The sequence below is a fragment of the Sceloporus undulatus genome, chromosome 6 (genome assembly GCF_019175285.1).
Source record: "Sceloporus undulatus isolate JIND9_A2432 ecotype Alabama chromosome 6, SceUnd_v1.1, whole genome shotgun sequence".
In the NCBI taxonomy this organism is placed as follows: domain Eukaryota; kingdom Metazoa; phylum Chordata; class Lepidosauria; order Squamata; family Phrynosomatidae; genus Sceloporus; species Sceloporus undulatus.
The window spans coordinates 6,464,078-6,489,065 of NC_056527.1; the positions used below are offsets into that span (position 1 = coordinate 6,464,078).

General features: G+C 40.3%; 1 protein-coding gene across 8 annotated transcripts in view; it reads right to left on the reverse strand.

Annotated features, from left to right (window-relative positions):
- Positions 1-1,039: 1,039 nt before the first annotated feature.
- The window catches only part of MINDY4 (MINDY lysine 48 deubiquitinase 4), a 115,415-nt gene continuing 91,466 nt past the window's right edge, over positions 1,040-24,988 (reverse strand). For 4 of the 8 annotated variants that reach the window (XM_042472184.1, XM_042472180.1, XM_042472183.1 and 1 more), the window contains 3 exons: positions 23,050-23,230; positions 15,484-15,556; positions 1,040-2,584 (listed from right to left, as the gene is read on the reverse strand). In XM_042472184.1, coding sequence (XP_042328118.1) covers positions 2,536-2,584; positions 15,484-15,556; positions 23,050-23,230 — 303 coding nt within the window. In that variant the 3' untranslated portion in view covers positions 1,040-2,535. The other 4 variants (XR_006104445.1, XR_006104446.1, XM_042472182.1 and 1 more) reach the window with 4 other exon arrangements.

Genomic DNA, 24,988 nt, shown 5'->3' on the forward strand with positions numbered 1-24,988 from the left:
TGTGGTGTTTTGGTTTGAACATTGAACTACGACTGGAGACCAGGGTTTGAATCCCCTTTGGCCATGGAAACCCACTGGATGCCCTTTGGCAAGGTCACCTTCTAAGCTTTAGAGGAAGGAACTGCCAAACTTCCTCTGAACAAAACTCGCCAAGAAAATCCTATGCTAAATTTGACTTAGGGTCGCTATAAGGTAACAATGACTTAAAGGAATGAAATGAAATAACAAAGCCATGTTTGGTGGGTTCTGTTAGACAGTGTTTTTGTGGGGTGCTTTTGCTAACCTTAGGATTCCTCCAAGCCTGTTGCTGTCTCTCTCTTGTTCATTGGGCATCCATTTTGTCTACATAAGCAAATGGCATTCACAGCCTGAACAACAGAAACAGAAAGGAAAATAATACATTTCTGAAGAGGAGTTGGGAAACCTTCATATGGGGGAATGATTGCCTTGTTTGCAACTTTCTAGTAAAAAAAAGTAATAGAAATAAGGAGCAGAGTATACAGAAGGTTATTTTTGGACTAGAGTTTCCAGAATCCCCCAGCCACCAAGCTCTGCTAAGTGAAGCCATCACAGAGGTTTAGTGAAAAATGAATGGCATACAGAAAATAGCTACATATGCAGCAACATCTAGAGGCCTGCACTTGGCTCTCTGTTGTCCTAGAATCAGAATTTTTAAAAGTGATATTTTTGGATTACAATTCTTAAAATCTCCCATCCACACAGCATGGCCAAGCGCTGCCTAGAACCTTCCTAAACAAAATGTGTGCTTCATCTCATATTCCAACACAAATTGCTTCCTTATTATGATGTTCACAGCTGGAAGCTTAAAAATGACCATGTGCAAGGCTACTAATATAGTGGAAGTTCCTGTACACAGGAGCCAGCTGAGCCCATCATCCACGGTTTACACTGCCGACAGGAAGCCAGCATTGTATTTCTCAGTAGGAAGGATTGTTCTGTCACCAAGAGTTGGCCTGGGCAGCAACTGTCACCAGCAATCTCAACAATAAATAGAAGAAAAAAGCAGTGATAACATAGATTAGTTGTAATATCAAATCAAAAACACTTTTATTTACAAAATTACATTAAAATGCCCACTAAATACAACTTCATTCAACAAATGCTGCAGCTGCAAGGAGACACTGTCAAACCTACTTGCTACACTGTACAGAAAATATTACTCCTAAACAATATATATTTTAGCAAGTACATTTCACTTCTAAAATCCTAAGGCACAAGCGGGGCACAGATAACCAGCTTGATGTTCCCTGACTCTTTTCTCCTGACCACCCTCCTATCCAAGGCCTCAGCACTAAAGGCAGAACATCATCAGACATGAGGATTTCAGACCCAACTCTGCCTAAGTAGAAATGGGCCGAACCATGAAGGCAAGATCCTGGATTCCGTGTTTTTACTCAACCAAAGAAGAAACTGCCCTCCTTGGGTGTCTATTCTGTTTTGTTTTTATGCCTTATAAAATAAATGCTTTGAATGTATAAATTACTGGAAATGTTTCTCTGATGGAGATCTAGTCTAGACACTTTAGTCATCATAGAGATTGACATCCCCATACCAAATCCTCTTGCTCAGTCCCAGACATATTTTCTATTGTAACTCCTACGTGAGTCAGGAATATCACATAATCTGTTTTCCTGCTTGAGATCTATGTTCATTATGTTTGCCAGCAATGCCAGGAAACATATAATATGACGACATAAATTCACATACTCTTCTCTAATAAATGGAACTGATTGAAATGGTTGTAGGGAAATGACTATGGGGATGCTAACTTGGTGATGAATATGTTGTCCCGACCAGCAAAAACAGTGTCCAGGCATAAAACATATTGTCCTATCATCTACTTTAGAGTATTTCAGTTTCAATGGTTCGGCATGCCATCTACAATTCTCATTGTCAAGCAATATTCTGGAGTCTTTGCTGAAATAAAGACAACACCCTTAGTTCATGCCTTTTTCTGTCCGAGAGTCCGAGTACTGACAAAAGGTGTGGGAGCGAAGTATTGGCAGCAATCTCCTTTCGTCTACTATTTTGAAAGCCATTGTGTTACCTTAACGCAGAAACACTATTGAGAAGAATGACTCCATCTATCATTTGTGAGTGTGTTCTCTGTTTCTGTTTTCTCTATTTACAATGGAGGCAGTGAAAAAGAGCCTTTGCTAAAAAAGATACATGGGTGCTGTCCTGTTGTTCAGCAGATACAATCACAGGACATGGGGTGGATTAAGATACCAGAATGTTGACAGTTTTACTGCTCCTTTCCTGCAGCCTGTTTTCAGCTGTCAAGGTTGATTTTCTACTCTCCCACACAGAACACAGCAAAGGAAAGCAGGTCCATGTCTGCACAGCCACTGTTTACACCAAAGAGGGAGCACCAGCCATGCAAGATGAAATCCTGCTCTCACCCACTTTACGGGATGGTCCCACCAAAGGCGACGATAGCAAACCCAGCATCTGCTGGGCTAACCCTGAAGTGTGAGAACAAGTTTGTTTTCAACTGATGATGGGTCAGGCCATTCACAGGATGGGTTCCGTGCCATTCCAGTCGACAACAGCTCCTTTCCACCTAAAGGCAAAACAGATGGTTTTACTCCAGTGAATTGTCAGCATTCCATTCACCCTACTTGCTTCCTCTGAAATGGTTGGTGTGGAAGTCCTGTTTAAACCAGCAGGATTCACAGGCCATTACTGACCATGGCCAAGATCCTACACTGCCTAAGATTTCTGCTAGTGGAACTCTCTGTAACTCCCCACTGACCACTGCAATAGTCCCACAGAATGGTTGCTATTGGAGAGTGAGGTGGGGGGCTAGGGAAGCATCTGGCTACAGTACATACATAGTCAGACATGGCTGAAGACATCTTCTGCCAAGATCCACTGGGCGTTTGGCAGGTGATGCATCTGGCTATGGGCCATAGCCAGGTGTTTCTGTGATCCCCTTCACTCTACATCACCTACAGAATGGCTGTTTTGGGGGCAAGCATCATAGTACAACTGTGAATCCTGATGGGGATAAGCTTTGGTCATTGGGAGGAGAGAAGAGAAAACCCACCTCTGCAACAACCAGGGGGGGGGGGAGAGACATACACAGGCATAAAGTGGTTTTAATCTTGCACACATCACTAAGAGAATGCTGGCCCATGTGTCTCTTCAGAAAGCAGTCCCAAGCAATAACTGCAATGAGGAGAAACAGGCTGGAAAGGTATGGATTTTTAAAAATATCTTACACTCAGAATGCTCATCTTACCATACTGACACACTTGATCTTGTCTATTTCAGAAGCTAAGCCCCACCGGGCATGAGTAGCACTTGAATGGGAGACAGTCAGAGGACACTTGTGACCTCCAGGTGGAGCTGGGGAAGAACCTTGCCTAAAACCTTGGAAGGTTGCTGTCGGTCACAGTTGACAATACTGTCCTAGATGGACCAAGGGTCTGACAACAGAAGACAGCTTCCCATGTTCCAAGGTTTGGCAAGGATGGAGGCAGGAAGAAAGAGTTTGTGAAGAAGACAGAGAGGTTTGGTGGAAGGGTGGAGGAGGAAAAAAGAAGATATGGGTGCTGAATTAGATATAGTTTCCATGATATATCAAGGGAAGAACTCCATTGGGAGGATAGCTGCCACTAAATGACTTATGTCGGTCACAGGAACCACCATGACAATGGGAACTCATCTGCAACCTTTTCCTGTTGACATATTTCCAATCACGGGACAAGACTGGCACCAACCTAGACTGATCATTCTCCTAAGACGTCTTTGCAATTCATATTTATTTGTGGCTGTGATTTCAAAGATTGAGAGGGAGCCAGACTGACTCACTCCACTGAAATATACTAGTGAATTATATGGAAAGTTTGAAAGGTGGAGGCAGAAGACAGTTAGCTCCTCAGTCAGCTTTAAGAAGCGTTTATCACAGTATATTTTACCACCTTAACTGACACCAGAGTCAAACCAGAGATCCAGTACTTGTTATTTAACCTATGTTACGAGCTATTTAGGGGGGGGGGGGACTAAACATGTACAATTAACAAAAGACACAAAGAAAACTGGAATCCCTTTCTGCCCATTGTCTTTTCTTTTCCACAGTGGCTGCATGCATGGATGTTGCACATGAAATAGCTTCTGTAGCATATGCAGAACATGAGTTTTCTTCTGGAAAAAGCAGCTGCAGCCAATTCCCTGTGTAAATAAAGGGGGTGCAACAACCATGGGACAGATCTGTTCCAGAGGCATCTATTAAGATGTGATCAGTGCAGACAATTAACATAGGCCAACTCACTCTCCAGTTCCACCAGAGTTGGACAAGAAATTCAAATGAACGCCAAAGCAAGTCAAGGTAGTTATGCACTTATATGTACCAGCTGTAGAATGGCTCAGATTGCCTCAGTTCAGTACCAGAGTAGAACAGCAGAGTCCAGAATAAGTTGGACTGATCAAGATGTTTTAAAAACTGGGAGAAAGCCAGACATGTCATCTCCTACATGAGCATGTAAAAAAAATGCCAAGGTGGGGTGATGTGGAGCAGAGGAGGGAAGCTGGGCTCTGCTCATTAAAAGCACTAACATCTGGGAAAAGAATCTCACCAATATTCTACCTTCATAGGGGAGTGGGATTGTGTGAGCTCATTGAAGATATATAGCCAATTATTTTCTGCATCTCTTTGTATGTTTAGTAGGTTTAGCTCTTAGTAACTGATCATTAAAAATGCTGCAGTGAAACCTTGGGTGGCTGTTGATTGTTGTCTACATTTGGTCTTCCTCTTTTCATCTCTCAACTTTGTGTTTAATAGCCTAGCTTAAACCATTCTTTGTCTTTCTTATTAATTTGAGAAGCAATCTGTTTATGAGTCTCTGTGTTTTACATAAAGCCTGTTCTGCTCTGAGTCTGACACCAACTGCCCTTAGTTGTTGTTCAGTGTTTCACTGGCTTTTGCAGTATGATTCATTTCTAAAAATTATCTCTCTAGTCCATGTTTGTGCGCAAATTTGCTCTTCCAATAAGCGTTTCTTAAAAATTCACAAAGCTATTATTAATGCTATCTCTATCATGGGCTATTGTCTGTGGTTCTGGACCATCAATTATTTTGATTCTATCCAAGAATTGGGGGATCAGTGGGATATCAATGAGGTAATGTAACCTCATTCCAAGAAGCATCACTTTATGATGATAATGTTGCATGATCTCCTTCTCAGACAGATTATGCCCCTGTGACTCTGGCCAAATACAGGCGATGCAGCAGGTATTACTCCAGTGATCATACTACAAGGACATCCTCTTCAGTCTTATTTCACCTTACTGTGGTCTGTTACAGACCGCCGCTTTGCGGTGGTCTGCCGGTGCTGCTAGTTGCTTTGTGAGGGAACCGCAGCAGTCAAACCACGCAACTCCCGGGTGGAGTTGATTTAAAGTTTCCAGCAATATTACTTTTACTATTATAAGTAATAGTACTAGATTGAGAGATATAATAGTGCCAATCTATTCTGCTTTGGTTAGACCTCACCTGGAATACTGTGTCCAGTTCTGGGCACCACATGTCAAGAAGGGTATCGACAAGCTAGAGTGTATCCAGAGAAGGGCAACCAAAATACTGAAAGGTCTGGAAACCACCAAGCCCTATGTTGAGGAACTTAGGGAACTGGGTATGTTTAGCTTGGAGAAGAGACGGTTAAGAGGTGATTTGATAGTCATATTTAAATATCTGAAGGGATGTCATATTGAGGATAGATCAAGCATGTTTTCTTTTGCTCCAGAGCAGTGGTTTCCAACCTGTGGGTCGGGACCCCTTTGGGGGTCGAATGACCCTATCATGGGGGTCGCCAAAGACCATTGGAAAACACCTATTTCATTAAGATGATAATGTTGCATAGGTTTCATGGGTTTGGGTCACCACAACATGAGGAACTGTATTAAAGGGTTGCAGCATTAGGAAGGTTGGGAACCACTGCTCCAGAGACTAGGATATACAGCAATGGATTCAAGCTACAGGGAAAGAGACTCCACTCAAACATTAGGAAGAGCTTCCTAAGGATAGGGGGTGTTCAACAGTGGAATATGGTGCCTTGGAGTGGAGGTTTTGAAACAGAAGCTGGATGGCCATTTGTTGGGAGTGCTATGATGGTGTCTTCCTGCATGACAGATTAGAGTTGGACTGCATGGCCTCTTCCAGCTCTAGGATTCGATGATATCTGATCATTAGTTTTTATCTTGTGAACAGTCAATCTGTTTCATTTCAGTTAACATATGTAGACTGATGGGGGATTTACAGCAATGCATAAACATATGTTGAAAAAATAGCACACTTTATGTTGTATGCAACAGTAAATTAGCATACAGTCAGCCCTTCATATCCACTGATTTTTTTATTCACAGATTCAAGCATACACAGTTTGAAAATATTCAAAAAAAGGTATTAATTTCAAAAAGCAAACATTGAGTTTGCCATTTTATATAAGAGGCACATTGTACTATGCCATTGAATATAGTGGGACTTCAGCACCACGGTTTTTGGTATCCACAGGGGGTCCTGGAACCAAACCCCAGCGGATACCAAGCACCCATTGTATTTTGGAGAGCAATATTATATTGGTAAATGATGGACCATTTTCATGCAGTTTACTGAGAAAATCATGCAGCTAACTTTGTGTTTATGTGGACTGATTTTTCAAAGTAAATCCATATTAAGGATACTCAGGAGTTCCATTTGGTCCACATTTTTAAGTTTATTAATGTGGGCGTACACCTCTCAAATGACTGAACAGGTGGGGAAACAGCCTTCCAATCTTACACTTTTCTAAATTTTGTAATACAGTTTTCAGCTTTAAAAAATGTATGCAAATGAAATGTGTAATTTACTCAACATACAATAAAATGCAAGTGAATTTTTGTGCTGATTCCCCTGGGGGCAAACGATGCAGATAACTTGAAAGCAGGATGGAATGAAATGACCATCACATATGAAACCGACATAGACTCAAAACAGACTGATCCGTCCATCCCTAATCCATACCAAATATATTTAAACAAAAACATGGCAGAACATTATAATGATGGATGAGAATATTAGGGAGGGAATGTTGGCTATATTATTTCATTTTATTATGTTATTGATTCTAAGTACTTTTATATTGCCTTTCTGTAAAAAGCCAGCAAGGCAATAAACAATTAATACATTTAATAGACAAGGTTTTTAAACAATAAAAATGACATAAACATTCAACCCAGCATCATTAAAACATTAAAAACAACACTAATGAAACTGCTGGAAGCAATGTTATGGAACTATGTAGTATTCAATACTCTTTTACTCCTTTTTGTTATGATTCATGGTCATGACAATAATCTTTGAGCTGAATGTAGACAACTGACAAAACAAAAATGGGACTTGGTAAATTGGTCCAGATTATAACTATATATGGAAGTCAGAACACTCCTCTCATCAAAATGCACTTTTGGGGGATTCATTTCCCAACTATTTCCTTTTTTTATGATATTTGAAATCAGAGGATTATCCTCTTTGGTGTATGTGGGCTCCTCTACGTTCCACACATTCTAAATCTGGAGACTCTGATTAATCATTGTTTCCATTTCAACAAAGAAAAACTGGGAAAGATTTAGCCATGCAAATGCCCTGGTGGGCACTGGAAGATGGCTCCATGCCTATCTTCATGGGGCCCTTTCAAGTCATGGGAGGTACTTATTCCTCTTATAACTCACATATGACCCAACAGCAACAGGATGGATCCGATGTGGATCCAGGATCCATTTGCATCACAAAGTCATTTGGAGGAACATAGACAAAGAATCTGAGGCTGCAGTCCTATCTGTGGATGCTTACTAGGATGTAATCTTGCCCTGCCAATATCCAGGGGTACTAATTATTGAGCTAACACATTTAGGATTGGGATTCAGAGACATAGTTATGTTAGTCTGGAATATCAGTTTGCAAAAGGTTCTCGTAGCACCTTTGAGACTAATAATAAAATCATAGAATTGGAAGAGACCCCAAGGGTCATCAAGTCCAAACCCCTGCCATGCAGGAACTCACAATCAAAGCACCCCTGACAGATGGTCATCCAGCCTCCGTTTAAAGACCTCCAAAGAAGGACACTCTACCACACTCTGAGGGAGTGTGTTCCACTATCCAACAGCAATCACCATGAAAAAAATTGTAGCATAAACTCTACTTCCTCAGATACATGGAATAGACTTAGTCTATGAAAGCTTATGGCACAACCTCTTTTGAACAGTTAGCCTCAAAGGTGCAGCAAGATCCCTTTACATGCATTTGGGATTGCATGTGATGGCACAGACATATTATCTGCCCTAACAGAAATATAATGATAGAGATGCTCAGAGTCATTTCTACATCACTGCAGAAAGTCATTCTTACTGGGATGGAGTGGGCAACTTCTTCCAAACAAAGAAACTTAAGAAGACAAGCATCGCCTAATGTGACTAGTGGTGGCTTAGCAAGTCCTAGACAGGGGACTTATTGGAGATGCTGAGGACTGAACCAAGCATATTCTGTAAACAATACAGATATCTATCTACCACTGAGCTATGATTCCTCCCCTATAACTTTTAGCATAAGGACAGCCACAGACAGACTCTTCAAACTGGAAAACTGGCACGGGACACAGACAGCCCAAAAAGGGCAGTCTGCCATCACCTCCTTTCCCACCGGCGGGAAGCCACAGGTGAAAAAGAACCCACAAAAAGCGGGTTCTTTTTTGTTGCACTTGTGACGCCCAAGTGTGCAAATGGCGTTCGTCACGTCTTAATGGCGGCACCCATGTAGACAGGGTGCCGCCATTTTGACGCTGCTGTGACGTGCTAGGGTTGCGGGGCATGCCGTGGTGCCACCCTCAGGCAACCCTAGCACAAATCCAGGCCGGCGCAAACCGTCGGTCTGGATAGCACCTAGGTTTGATTCCCTTGGCATTAACTAAAAGGTTTGTTGAGTTCAAAGACATAGCCATGTTAATCTGGGGAATCAGAATGGAAAGGGATCTTGTAGCTCCTTTTTAGACTAACTGAAAGAGGAAACAAAGCTGGTAGCATGAGTTTTCACAGACTTCAGTCCTCTTCCTGAGATGTATGGGGTAGAATGGATGGTCCAGAGACAGAGTTATGTAAGTAGGCTGTGTGTGAGAATGCAAAACTTCATGGGTATGGTGATGAGGTGACAAGTTCAGTTTTAATGATGGACATTGGAGGACAACGGAAAGAGGAAGAGCGGGGAGTTAGTAAGTGTTATGTGTGCCAGGAAACCAACACCACCACCACCACCCCACCACCCAGCATCATGAGTGTTCTCTTGGCCAGTCCATCAAGTCTCCTTTCCGATTCCCACATTACCATTCCAATACTCATTCATAGGTTATCTACTTACCTTGGCTTTGAGCAACATTCTTTGTCCTATCTTTGTTCCCCAGCAACTCTTAAAACTGAACTTGTCACTTCATCTCCATATCCACAAAGTTTGCATTCTCACAGACAGTCTGCTTATACAACTCTGTCCCTGGACCCTCCATTCCACCCCATGCATCTGAGAAAGTAGTCTGAAGTGTACAGAAGTTCATGCAACCAGCTTCTTTCTTTCAGTTAGTCTCAAAAATGCTACACGATCCCTTCACACTCTGAAGAGACTGTTGGGAAGGATATCAATTTAAATGCATAAATGGTCAAGCAAACATTTTTAAATCCCTTGAGATGAGGTTGTCTAAAGAATAATCGGAATAATTTTTCAATATCATCTGTTCCAGCCCATAAGAACATAAAAAGGCACAACAGTTTAGGCATCAAAACCAGCCTACAATTTAAAGCATGCCAGTTCAATGTATACAACATGATGAAATTTATGTTAATACAGAGTAAGAGAAGGCTGAAATAAAATCAAAGTCAACAATACTCAGCCTTTGCGTCTTTGTTTCAAAAGCTGCAGCATGAAACTTGGCTGACTTTTCAGTTACCATAATGTTAACTGCTTGCCATTTGTACATAGACAAAAATAAAGAGCTTTAAAGTTATAAACAAAGCATAGGACAGATAAAATGGTTCCAGTTAGAAGAACCAGGTGTGTCACAAGCAAGATGGAGGAAAGTATAGGGCCCAAACAGACAGGCCAAAATAAAGCTGCTTCGGGTCACTTTGGAGGTATGCTGTTTAAATGCTGCATGTGTCCTAAGAGGCCAGAAGTCACACCAAAGCCACACTCCAGTCCTAAGGACTGGAGAGCAACTTTGGTGCAACTCCTGGCCTCTTAAGATGTGTGTGTGATTTAAACAGCATATCTCCAAAGTGACCCAAAGCAGCTTTATTTTGGCCTGTCTGTTCAGGCCCATTGAAACAGTGAATTAATAGAAGTATTCTCAATGGGACAAGCAGGCAGGCAATGTAAGGCCTACAAACAGGCTGGGGGAATTATAATAGAATTATCGTATTTCTATGAAAGGCTATCAAAGAAAATTTAGTTCAGTCTCCTGCCATTCAGGAATCCACTGCTAAAGCAATCCCAAGAGGAAGCTATCTAATCTTTGTTTTAAAAGCTCCAATAAAGAAGAGTCCACCATGTTCCAAAGTAGATCATTAATTCTACTAACAGCTCTTAGAATCAGGATGTTTTTACTAATATTTGATCAGAATCTCTCTTTTTCTCTCTGAAATTGAATCCATTGCTTTGGGACCTACCTTCAGGAGCAAGCAGCAGAAAACAAGTTTGTGCCATCTTCTACAGGGCATCCCTTTAGATACTTAAAGATGGCTACGGTATCATCCCTCATTCTTTTCTTCTCTGGACTAATTAACACACACCTTCCTTAACCATTCCTCATAGGGAGCATCTACACTGTAGAAATAATGCAGTCTGACATCACTTTAGCTGCCATGGCCAACAGAATCATGGTATTGCATGTTTTGTGAGGCACCAGCTCTCTTAGGCAGAAAAGGCTACAGACTGTGTAAAATTACATATCCCAAGATTCCACAGGATGGAGCTACAGCATCTAAACTGGTGTCAAACTATATTATTTCTACCATGCAGAGGCACCCATAGAGTTTGGCTGCTAGACCTTTTACCATCTCTGCTCACTCTTTTCTGGGCACATTCCAGTTTGCAATATCTTTTTTAAACTGAAGTGACCAGAACTGATATTCCAGGTGACATCTAACCACAGCAAAATAGAGTGGTACTATTACTTCCCTTGAAGAAACCATAAAGGTCTCATATCCCTTGTTAAAGTGCTCAGGTGCCCCCAGACACTGGGACAGGGAAACCATGGCTCACCAGATGTCATTTTATTATTCCTGACTCTTCATCATGCTGATGGAAGTAAACAGAAAAGGATGTCCAAAAACAGCTTTCCCACACCTGCCCTAAGTTATCCTGCTCAGAAACAACATATCTGAGTGCAGATAAGTATTTACAGGATTGGGAAGTACAGTCAGCCCCCACCTTATGCGGGGATCAGTTCCGGATCCCTCCACGTAAGGTGAATTCCGCCTATGCTCAAGCCCCATTGGAAACAATGGGGCTTGTGCGCGGTGGCGCGGCAGCGCGCAACGGGCGCACGCGGCCATTCAATTGAATGGGACGCGCCACCCCTTCTGCCCTGCATGCGCCCCGCAGCTTGAGCGCGTAAGCTCAAGTCCACGTAAAGCGCGCCCACGTATGACGCGGGCGCGCTGTACATTCATCCCTCCATATTTGCAGCTTTGATATTTGCAGATTTGATTATTCGTGGATTTGATTAATATGTTCTCTCAAGCAATATCTAGGTCCTCCAATGCAACTCTATGGTCAACTTTAACTAAAAGTTGCACTGAAAGGCCTAGAGATTCCAAGGGAGAATCCTCTACTAGGCCTTTGTAGTTCCTCCAGAGCAGTTCTATGGTCAGTGTCTGTTGAACGTTGACCACAGAGTTCCATTGGAGGACCTAGAGATTCCTAGAGAGGTGTCCTGTCAGGTAAAAACATGGTGTTTTTATTATTTGTGGTTTTTCCATATTCATGGGGGTCTTGTGCTCCTAACCCTAGAGAATATGGGGGGACAAGTGTATTGTTGGCAAAGAAATAATCTAACTCTTAAACTGAGTTAGGGATTATAAGGCTCTCCAAATGTTATTAGACTGCAACTCCCAGCAGCCTTAGCCACCATAGCCAATGAAGAGGGATGTTGGAAGCTACAGTTTGACAATATCTGGAGGGCTTCACGATTTAGAACCTGGCCTGGAAATGTCTGAAGATAGAAAACCATACTAGGTAGCCTCTGATTATTAAATATGTTGCCTCCTGCAAGTAATATATATGCACCCCTGTGGCAATGTTGACTGAACATTCTAGTGGGATTGAAAAAGAACCTTTGCATTCCACACAGGTATACACCAAAGCAAGGCAAAAGCCAGGAAAAGTAGAGCTTAAGAGCATAACAAGATATAGTGCACCACTTGCGCTCAAGAATGGATCAAAGAGTATTCCCACCACCACCTCAGGCAAAAGTTATTTCCTTTGTTGGAAACAGAAAACAACAGAGAATCGGGACTATGATATGAGCCTTGCTCATTTCCTTGGGGTGATGGAATATATTAGGCCCTGTGGCATTTGCCAAAAACCTCAAGAAATGCACATTCTTTTCAGCACTTGGATTAAAGCATAGCTGCTTACACAGATGTTTGGAAACACAAGTTGCAATGGATCCTGACGTTTGAAATGGCACAAAGAAAGCGGGTAGTTTGCTTCTCTGACTTTGATTAAAGGCTTGTAAAAGGTCAATCTCAGGTAGGGATCAGGAGCTGGAATCTCCCTAGGCCAAGTCCGCCCTTCCACTTACAAGAAAGACAAGCTGACCCTCTAGTGGTCAATGTGGTGTGAAGGAAGGTGCATAGTGGCAGTCAGCAACAACAAAACCTGGAAAAAATTTTCTTTGTTTCACATACCTAAATGAACTGATATAATTCACCCTTCCTGGATTCATAGGTGGATCCTTTGGACTGCACACTGCTATACATTTTGGAAGGCAATCCTTAGCTCACAAACAAGCTACAAAAATGTGCAACTACATCTGTTGATTATCTAGCTGTCTTACATCTGCTCTGCCAAGAAAAAGTATCAAACAAAGGAAAGGGAAGGGATTGCGGTGTAGTTATGAGGGACATATGCTCCCCAAAAGGGGCAGTTAATATGAGGGCGTCACCCCCATAAGAATCCTCCCCATGAAATATTTCATCAGTATCCATATTTCTAGGATTGTAACAACTTCAAATATACAACAGAGCACTAAAGTTAGAATCATCCAATTCATTGTATTCTCCATCACCATGTACGAATACGGAAACCTACCAAACGTGTAATCAGAGACCACAATAAATACTCATACCATGTACGGATACAGTGAAGAAAGAAGATTGGAAGAAAATCAACTCATTTGAGATGTGGTGCTGGAGAAAGATTCTGAAGATATCATGGACAGACAACAAGACAAACAAATGGTTCCTTGAACAGATCAAGCCTGAACTTTCCCTGGAAACCAAGGTAATTGAATTGAGGCTGTTGTTTTTTGACCACATCATGAGAAGGCATGACTTATTGGAAAAGACAATAATGCTAGGTTGAAGGCAGTAGAAAGAGAGGAATACTGCATGCCAGATGGCTAGACTCAATTAAGGAGGTCACGGGCTTATATCTACAAGACCTAAGCAGAGCAGTGGAGGATAGAAGGGCTTGGAGATGTCTCATCCACAGGAATGACATGAATTGAAGGTAGCAACCAGCTCCAAAAAAGTGATGAACAAGTTTAGCAATTTTCTTCTTGCTGAAACAAATTCTTCAAAAACTGTGAAATTTCTGAAGACTATTCACAAGTGGAGACTTATTCTCTGAAATATCCACATGAAGTGTTTTTGTATAGGAAAAAGCATTTTCTGCACATGAAACCTGAAAAGAAAACACTATTTTCTGCACAAAAATAACACAAGGAAAATCTAATAATGTTAGTACTGAATGGCAGATTCTTGTCAGGATTGTTTCTAGTCAGGGTATCCCAATATCCAAGAAACATATTTTTCAATCATCTTAATATTTAAATAGTTTTCAGGGAAAAATAATTACTTACCACAGAAACACTGATTCCCTTCCAATGTTTTGCTATAATCCTTGGTCACTTAGGGTTTATAAGCTTTTTAAAAGCTAAGAAACCTACCAAGCTTGTGTCACCAGAGACCACAATAGAATAAATACTCATACAGGATGTACTGCATGTGATGATTTTTATTATATTGCTATGAAGTTTCAAGAAAAAGTTAACACCTGGTAAGTAACAACATGAAGTAAAACTAAGAGGGAAAGACTATTTGTGACAAAAAGATTGTAATGTTCCAACAAATGGAACATTAATGGTGGCTGAAATAGTTTACACAGTCTTTGAAAACGCATAGAAGGTAATGTCTTTTCCTAAGCTGCGTGCAATTTAGCTGGCATTGTTGAAGACAAGAAGATAGGAAGCGAAGAGCTACTGTTTGCATTTCCAGTCTGCATCCTGCAATACAACTACATTTCATAACAAAATAATATCCCCATTCTACATAGTGCTTCATACAGTTTTTGCAAGATCTGGTATAGGCAAGCAAGACTGTGTAAGGCCATGAAGCAGAGTCAGGCTTAAGAAGGAAATGGCCTAGGAAAAACCTTCAACAGGCCAGAACAAATGAGCTGGGAAAGAACCATATAAACATAACTTTTGTAGCTTTCATTCAAAAGGGTTGTGACTTTTTAAATAGACAGAGGGGTGCCATGTCTTTAACAGCTGTCCAACAGACAGGAAACAACAGGCAAGCATCCCCTAGTTATTGATTAGGGATTGAAGACATATTTACTGCTATTCATTTCCCGAGTCTCCTGATGCTGGAGAACTCCCCACTGAGAAAAGTGGAACAGTAAGGTTCTTCACACATTGCAAAGTCTTCTGTGGAATTATTCTGTGCAGAAATCTATGTTGTTTGTCTGCACAAAATCTACTTTTTTGCACAGAAAGTATGTTTCTGGCATAGGAAACACTCTGCTTTGCACAGGAAAGATGGGTGCATGAAAAAGAGTATTTCTGAGCAGTGTCAATTCCTCAAGTGGCTTCACACAAAGTGCAAATGCATCCTGAGAACTGCACAGAAATCTTTTTGTCATCGCTTCTGGTTAACCAAAGTGGAGACCATGATAATATAAGCAACCCTCTGGATGTCTGGAGGAGTAGAAAATGAGGGAATCATTGTGGGAAATGAACACAGAAGTCAAGAGAATGAAACATGATGATCTGCCATGCCAGCATCCCCCTGTGTGACTTCTGTAAAGTAGAATTTAATTTACATATATTTCTATCATATAATGCTCGAAAAATGTGCACATCACAAAATTATTCTGTTAAGCAATCAAGGTTGGGTGTGGGAATCCTTGCCCTTTGTACAATGGTTTTCACTTACTTGGTCCGAATGCAATGTTCAAGTGGAGGAATGAGGTCATTTTCTTTGTCTTCAACACAGGGTAGCGATGTATCTGCAGGGACAAGTCAAATATGCACTGTCACAGGAGAAGCATGGATTACACATGTTTGCTGAAACCCTCTGGGGTGGCATATCCTAAGGATAGTCTAAGGATTGACAAGGGCAAAGAAGGAACAGAGATCAGCAGATACGAAAAAAGAAGGGTTAACTATTCCTGCACCTGCTGCTTTTTCCATGAATGTGTTCCCTTACAGAACCTAGGAATGTAAATTAGTGCTGCTTTCATTCTTGCATGCAAGAATGAATAATTTCAGTTTTCTCCCTGCTGGACAAGATTATGAGAGGTTTGGGACCTTTTTGGATTATTGTTTGGTATTTTGGGATTTTTGTGAAAACAAAAATATTGGCTTTTGCACCTTAAAAACTGCTTTTGCATAAATTCCAAGGTGGTTGTTTTTTTATATAAATGGCCACTTTTCTTTGTTTCTGGACTGGAAATACAACACAAGAAACAGTTTCCTTCTCCTGGCTTGATTTTTATCTAACAGCCAGCCCAGGGGTCATCTTTACATGAGACAGTATTGCAGTAAAATGGATATGAAATGCACACAGCATTTCATGTTTCTGTCCCAAACAAAATCCACATGTCAGCAGTGTATAAATTTTTGCATGGTGTGGAGAAAGTACATAGGTGAACATATTCCTCCATTTCTCATAATGCTGAGGTAGGTATTCCAATTAGATTGGTATTCCAATACTGATCATTTTTTGAAGTTCAGTAGTAGGAGAAGATCTTTCTGACAGACCAAAGGAAGGACATCTCCGCATAAACCATAGTTGAAAGTATGGAATTCACTGCCAGAAGATATGGCGAGGGCCACCAACTGGAGCTCCATTATTATTATTGTTATTGTTATTATTATTTTGGCTTCTATGCTTTTGTAAAGGTAGACGTTCAACCAGAGCTTGGAGGTGTTATTTTTTTGGACTACAGTTCTGAGAATCTCCCAAGGATTTAAAAGAGCATTACATATATTCTTGGGGCTGGGGCTACCATGGCTGCTAGTCATAAATGGCTGTATATTATTTTCAGTGTCTAAATAAGAATGCTACTGTATACCAGTTTATGAATGGGAGAGTGCTATTGTGTTCCATTTCCTGCATAATGGTTTCTCATAGGCACCTGATCAGCTCTTGTGGGAATAGAATCGAGACCTAGATGTGCTCTTGGTCTGATCCAACAGGGCTCTTCTAATGTTCACATGAGTGGGAGGCATCATATTATGAATCTGCACATCCCAACCCAGGGAAAATAATATAATAGGAAACTCAAATCCATAATCTACAAGGCAATGGTGGGAGAACATGGGATAAGAGTTGGGCAATACTGGGAAGGGAATTTTCAGCAACATGCTTGTAGACAATATAATGAATGCTCTAACAGAAGCATCATCACAATCATTAAGGATACAGCCAAAAGGAAGCTGCATTCATGTTTCTTACGTGACTTATGGCCCGGAATCAGGGTGATATTGTTGGCCTTCCATTTATACAGGAAATGCAGATAAAGTAAAAGGAAACAGAGGAAACTTTCTTATGTTCTTATGTTGAATCTGATTAGAGATCCATCCATCCTGCTCTATTGTCATTGACTGGGTTTCACCCAGGAATTTTTACTTAGAAGATAATGCTATTGAGAACAGTGAGAACTTTTATTGAGAACTTTATCTTTGATAAAGTTACCAGCTTGTTAGATGAAGGGAATGCTGTGGATGTAGTGTATCTTGATTTCAGTAATGCCTTTGACAAAGTTCCCCATGATATTCTTGCAAACAAACTTGTAAAATGTGGGCTAGACAAGGCAACTGTTACATGGATTTGTAATTGGTTGACCGGACGAACCCAAAGGGCGCTCAACAATGACACCTTTTCATCCTGGAGAGAAGTGACCAGTGGGCTCCCACAGGGCTCTGTCCTGGGCCCAGTGCTATTCAACATCTTTATCAATGACTTAGAGGAAAAAATTGGAGCAATACTTATCAAATTTGCAGATGACACCAAATTAGGGTGTCCAAAGGACAGGATCAAAATTCAAAATGACCTGAATAGACTAGAAAGCTGGGCCACAGCTAACAAAATGAACTTCAACAGGGAGAAATGTAAGGTACTGTGAAATGCACAGATATAGGATGGGGGACACCTAGCTTAAGGAGACAACATGTGAAAAGGATCTAGGAGTCCAAGTAGACCATAAGTTGAACATGAGTCAACAGTGCGATGCGACAGCTAAAAAGGCCAATGCAATTTTAGGCTGCATCAATAGAAGTATAGTGTCTAGATCAAGGGAAGTAATAGTGCCACTATATTCTGCTCTGGTCAGGCCCCACCTGGAATATTGTGTCCAGTTCTGGGCGCCACAATTCAAAAAGGACATTGAGAAACTGGAGCATGTCCAAAGGAGGGCGACTAAAATGGTGAAAGGTCTGGAAACCATGCCCTACGAGGAATGACTTAGGGAGCTGGGTATGTTTAGCCTGGAGAAAACAAGGTTAAGAGGTGATATGATAGCCCTGTTTAAATATTTGAAGGGATGTCATATTGAGGAGGGAGCTAGCTTGTTTTCTGCTGCTCCAGAGAAGAGGACCCAGAACAATGAATGCAAGCTACAGGAAAAGAGATTCCACCTCAACATTAGGAAGAATTTCCTGACAGTAAGGGCTGTTCGACAGTGGAACAAACTCCCTTGGAGTGTAGTGGAGTCTTTCTCCTTGGAGGTCTTCAAACAGAGGCTGGATGGCCATCTGTCGGGGATGTTTTGATCTGGATTTCCTGCATGGCAGGGGGTTGGACTGGATGGCCCGTGCGGTCTTTTCCAACTTTATGATTCTATGATACTTATTCTTAGGGAAGTGTGCTTAGGATGCATTGCAGCATATTAATTTTGAAGGCAAACATTTTATAGTTTGTGCCATGATTCAGAATGTATCTCCTGAATAAAGTATTGACCCATTTAGTTCCAAAATAATTCTTTATTGTAAATTTATTTCAACCCAAATTCAAATATAAAGGTAGTAAAAAAGGTCATAAAAATTTTCCACTTCTATTATAGTTCTGTAGATAAAAGTATCAGTTCAGAAAAGGCAGTATTCTGGATGTTAATATTCCTAAATCATTCTTCCTTCTTCTTGTTTTTCTCGTCTCAATCTGAGTTCTTCTTATATCAGATCTTGATCATCAAACTCCAAGCCTGCTCCTTGCAAATCTAACAATTCTTCTTCTGCTGGGTCTTTTTCACTACGTAGATCAAAATTAGAGTTGGGTATACTGGCTCCTCCACTTCCAGTTTCACCTTTTTCTTCTTTCTTCGAGAATTGTTCCTTCTTTATTTGCATCAGAAATGCTTTTGCTTGTTGTGGTGTAAATATTCTAATTCTTTTCTTTTTCCACCAAAAAGTAATTCCTTCAGGGATCTCCCATCTATATGGTGTTCTTTCCGCTCTTAAAAAGGAAGTTAAACTGTTGTATTCTTTTCTGTTCTGAAGCAATCTTCCGGGTATGTCTTTCAAAACCTTCACTTCAATTCCATCATATTGGAATGGATTTTCATTATGACAGTTTAGAAACTTATCTCTCATTGATTTCCGTACAAAAAAAAAAAACGGCTACATCTCGTGGTAGACCTTTTTGTCTAGCCACTGACGAATTATCTCTGTATAATTTATCAATCTCATTCTCAAAAGATTCAGTATCTCTCTCTAAAGAATTTGCAACTGCCTCAATCAATTTTTCATAGAGATTTTCATCTTTTTCTTCAGGGATGCCTCTTATTTTCACTGATTTCTCTTTCAGCTTCAGATCCAGAATTGCTTTCTCATCCAGCTCTATATCTTCCTTATTTTTAATTTTCGCTACTTCATTCTCCAATTTTTCATTTCAGAATTCCAAAATTTCTACTCTTTGTTTTGTTCTTTGCAAGTCAGTATTTAATTTATCAACCGTTTGATTAATTTCCTTCAAATCTTCACTAATTTCATGCTTAATTTCTTTCTTAAAAATTGAAAGTTCCTTTGCAAAATTATTAGTAAGCTCTTTTGACAAATTGTTCATATTCAAATTTAATTTTTCTATTTTTTCCAAAACTAGTTCATTCATATCTATAACCTTCTCTTTTTCCAATGACAGTCTTCTCTGAATCTGCGTATTCCCTTTTTGTGCCTGTTTCCTTGTGTTCATTATTCAGGATTCCCAAAATTCATTTATTTTAAAAAACAGAAGATATTGATATCTATAGAGTCTTTCACTTCAATTACGGTTCAATAGGATAAGTTAAGTCCAAAAAACATAAAGTTCACTTGTAAATATTAAAAGGAGGGACACAGAAGAAGAAAAAATAGAGCAAAAATAACCCTTAAACTTCCACTTATAAATCTAATTGCTTCTATAAAATTCCCAAACACAATATTGTCTCCCCTCCTAATATGCCAGCAAAGTTATTTCCCCCTCCAAAATAAGCTTACTATATGGGGACTAAACCCCCCTCCGTTCAGAGCAGTTTCCCCACAGTATTCTGCCTCTATACTTTCTTACTTCTACAGTCCTTTAAAGCAACGTCAGTATATTTCCTTCTTCCAATCACATTTTCTCTCCTCTCTCCGCCCGCTGTTGTCTTCTTCTGCCTCTCTGTGCTCTCTTTTGTCTGTTCTTAGTCCTCCAACTCTTCTTCTTTCTTGCTACTTCCTTTCCCTCTGCTCTCAAATCCGGCGACGTCACTGGCCTCTCTAGCCGTCCTCTGCCACTCTATAGTTTCTCGTTGTCTGCTCCCAGTCCTCCAACTCTTCTTCCTTCTTCCTCTCCTCCGCACTCAGATCTGGTGATGTCACTGACCTCTCTAGCAGTCCTTCTTCTCTGCTCCTCTTTTATTTACTCCTCAGTCCTCCACGGCTTGTTATTTCCTTCCCAGCTGTCCGCCTCCTCTGCAGACGATCCTCCCTTTCACAGATGGGTTTCAAGGGCACTCTGACAATTAAACAATTTAAACAATTAAACTCAGCAACGGGGATGTCTCTCTTAAAGATGTATCTCCTCTTGAGCGCAGCCTTTTTATATCATTCCATTAAACAGGGAAAAGTAAAAGCCAGATAAATTCTCCGAGTTTTTCTCCAAAAGAAAGGGGGAAACTAATAGTTCCACAATCCCAGAAAGATTTAACTTTGTTCAGCCAATAATAGTTCTTCAGAAATCGGAAATAAACATAAAAATATAGAGTCAGTAAAGTATCCAATCCCCAATTTTCATCTCTCAGATTCACAGTCCACTCTAAATTATAATCAGCCAAAAAAGAGAAAGGTATTTCCCAAATATTACCCGGAGTTTCTCTTGAAAGTAAACCACAGAAAGTCTTTTGGTGCCACAGATCTCTTCTACCACTTACAGATTATCAGTTATTTTATGGCAGTTATGCCCCGGAGAACTTTTAGATCAGCGTCATTTTGTTTCTTCTATAAGATTCATAACACAGTCCAAAAAGTTGGGCGACGTCTCTGTATGAGGAACCTAAGGCTCCCCGTTAAAGATCCTTCTGCGGGCGTGGATTGCTCTCACAGGCTCCGCGTCTCTGTTTTCTCCTCACCTGCAACTTGCGAGTTTACTTCTGTTTCCAGCGCAGATGAAACGCGGTTGAGCCCTCCGTCGAGCCCCCTCTATTCCCCCCTTTTCCGGAGGGAGATTTGAGACCTCAAATTGAGGTTTTGAGGTCTCAGACCCGCTTTGGATCAGAACGACTCCGGAGCTGTCTGGAGTTCGTTCAGTAAGGCGCCATGTCCCAACCCGGAAGCCTAGGTAGAATGATTTTCAATGCACCACTCTGCAATGCTAAAATTTGGGGATTAAAGGGAAAATTTCACGGGGAAAGTTATTTTAATTCAGCTACACCTCCGTTCTGAGTGCTGCCAAAAATCAACTTGAAACTAAGGGAAAGGAAGAGAATTTCAGGTCTCAGCACTAAATTCCACTCCCCCAAGCCCTTTCTTACATGTTTTACTGAATGACAGCTCTCAGTTTGAAAACACCCACTCCATTTTCCTTTGCAACCTCTATGAATAGCAGTTTCTCAGCTTTTCAGTTTGGGGCACTAGGCTGTTGGAGGGGAAAGCAGGGCTAGACGTATGGGTGAGCTGTGAAAATAATAATAATAATAATAATAATAATAATAATAATAATAATGGTGGTTCCAGTTGCTACATAAAAACATGCAGGAGAATAAAAGACTGAGAAGCCTAAGCTGTCAGAATACTTACACTGTAGACTGGGAGTGAAAAATAAAAAGCAAAGAATAGTTTCTAATAAGTTTCTGGAGTGAACCCCACACTTAGCTGTAGGGAGTCAATAGGGCAGAATTAGTTAGATGTTATTTAGGGAAGATGATAAATGGCATTATGCAATTACTTGTTTTCAATAACATCCTAAAACAGGCTTCCAGAAATGTCATAACTATGAAACTCCTGTTATGTCCAAGGGGAGAGCCAGAATTAGACAGCTGGGGCCCTTTGACACTTTATAGTTATAGCAGTATGATTCCATTTTTAAATGTCATGGTTCCATCCTACTGAATCCTAGGATTTGCAGTTTGGGTGTTTAGAATTCTCAGCCAGAGAGCTCTAATGCCTCACCAAACTACAAATACCAGAATTCTACTTAAAGTAGAATGAAAGTGCTACAACATGGTAATGGGAAAACACCACAGGATCAAACCATAGTTTCAACATTTGGTTGAGAGGTTCACTCAAGCTGGTGTTTGGTTGCTCATATGTAAGAGCCAATCTTGATTTGATCAAAGCCTGCAATTTTTCTTAAGCTGAGCATGTAAGTGAAAGAGAGAGTCCATGATCACAGGTCTTGTTTCAGAACCTCAAAAACATGGGTGGAAGGGCCAACAAAACTGGGGAAATGTAGCAACTATAGGTTATAGAAGAGGAGTAATAAAATTATAAAGCTCGTAATTATTAGAAATATGGTAAATTGTGGACCTTAAAGGTCTGAGTTAAAAACATTTAAGTTAAAAAATATCTAGTTATGAAATTAATATAAACCAGTTGGAAAGAAATCATAGTATTTGTCTAGATAGTAAGATCGTTAGGATGTGTATATATAGAGAGAAACAACTTATGGTTAGCAACCGGAAGTAATGGATGACTGAGAAATGGATGATATTTTATAAAATTAGTTTATATTGTTTTGCTGTTGTATAATAATATTTGTTGTAGTTATTTAGTTTATTTAGTTTTTGTTAACATAGTTTAGTCTGTATTTTTTTCCTTGTTTCTTATGTATGATATGTTTGATATGTGAATTTTCCCCTCTCTTTTTTAATATAGTGTGTATTAAAATAGTTTAATAAAAAAATTTTAAAACATGGTTGGAAGGGTCAAGATTGTAACTTCTCAAGGGATCCAAAGTCGTTCCATGAAAAGCATTCTACTACTCGTCTGCCCAACATCCACAAGACAAGGAGTTTTACAGCATCTTGACAAGTGTTGGTTTCCATACCAATGGTCAGGCGGATCTCCTCTTGCTGATTGGCTAAGCCATCGTAGTAGTACAGGTCAAACCGTCGCTCTGTTTTCCAGTCCCCAAGTAAATCCTTCCGCAGGCAGAAGAGTACGCTGAAGTGACTTTCGCTGCACACGAGCCAAATGGGAAACTTGGGAGTCTTCAGATAACAGCCAACCTGAGCAAAAGGGAGGAAGTGCAAACATTTTTTAAAAAAAGACAAGACAAAGAACAACGCATTGAACAACAGTAAACATTATAAACTTGACTGTGGCTTCAGAATCTTGAGTATTTTTAGTCCTCACAGGAGCAGAAGCAATCCTATCATCATTTTATATTTTAAAAGGGTCCCTTCATCTTTTAGCTATTCCCTACTGCAGTGATTCCAAAAGTATGATCCTCCCGATGTTTTGGATTTTGGCTCTCAGAAGCCTCAGTCATCTTGGCCAATAGCTTAGGAATGTAGGTGCCAAAGTCCAAACGTCTAGAGTTTAGGAATCACTGTCCTAGTGGCTTAGTCCCATATTAAACAACTATGTTCTGCTTTGGTCAGAAATCACCTGGAAAACTCTGTCCAGTTTTGGTCAGTACAGTTCAAGAAATATGTGGACAAGCTGGAACGTGTCTATAGGAGGGTGACCAAAACGGTGAAAGGTCTGGAAACCACCAAGCCCTATAAGGAACAGCTTAGGAAGCTGGAGACAAGAAGGTTAAGGGGTAAAATGATACCTATGTTTAAATATTTGAACGGATGTGATATTGAGGATGGTGCAAGCTTGTTTTCTGCTGCTCTAGAGACTGGGACCCGGAGCAATGGATTCAAACTACAGGAAAAGAGATTCCATCTAAACATTAGCAAGAACTTCCTGATAGTTAAGAGCTGTTAATAGTGAAATACGTTGCCACAGAAAGTGGTGGAGTCTCCTTCTTTGGAGGTTTTTAAACAGAGTCTGGATGGCTTTGATTGTGTCTTCCTGCATGGCAAGGGGTTCGACTGGATGGTCCTTGGTGTCTCTTCCAGCTCTATGATTCTATCAAAATCCATGCACTAAGTCTCAAATATTATATCCTGCCACTTATCTTTCAGTGTTGCAGTTAGATAACCATTTTCTATCTCTCCGGATATATTGACCATATTCTGACTTTGTTAATTGCTATTTTTAAACCCATTGTTCCACACAGTACTTTTGCTTTGCTTTGTTTTTGATAAATTCTTGAATTGTGAACAGAGACCCACAGTTATAAATATGCTGTCAGAAAAGGGCAAAAGGTAGATTTCAATTGGGGGAAGATAATATCAAAAGGATTTCCTTTCTAAACATATGCATATGGTAGCATTTTGGAAATCAAACAAGTGCTTTGCCTCCCTTCACCCTCGCCAGATAAGGAACAAATTCTTAAGAATTGTCTTTTGATGTGAAATTAGAAACATACCAATATATTTCTCTGGATTGAAACTGTATATATTGCTCGATTAAAGCAGTGATTTTTAAAAAAACTTCCTTGCTTCAAGGAAACTTTCCCACATTGACTGGCCTTTTAAAAAAACAACAACAAAACTTCATGACCATCACCAAATTCTTGCAAAACATTCTGGGAATTAGTCAAGGCTGCACTGGCGAGTCATACAGGGCCCTGGCTCGAGATGCAAATGTTTGCTTATATCATTCTTGCATGCAAGAAACAAAGGATTTCAAAACTAATCTCCCCGCTGGTTGAAGTCACAAGGGTTTCTGTGCAATTTATTTTTGATTTTAGACCTTTTTTCTTTTCTTTTCTTAAACTTTCACAAATGATTTTTTCACACAATATCCCCAAATATACCACCTGGCCATTTTTTTTAGAAATATGCCCTTTCTCATTAACAAGAAAAATGTTGAGTATTCATTTAATTCCTACTACTGGCCAGGCTTTGGGGCCTCACTGTTCCTCTTTA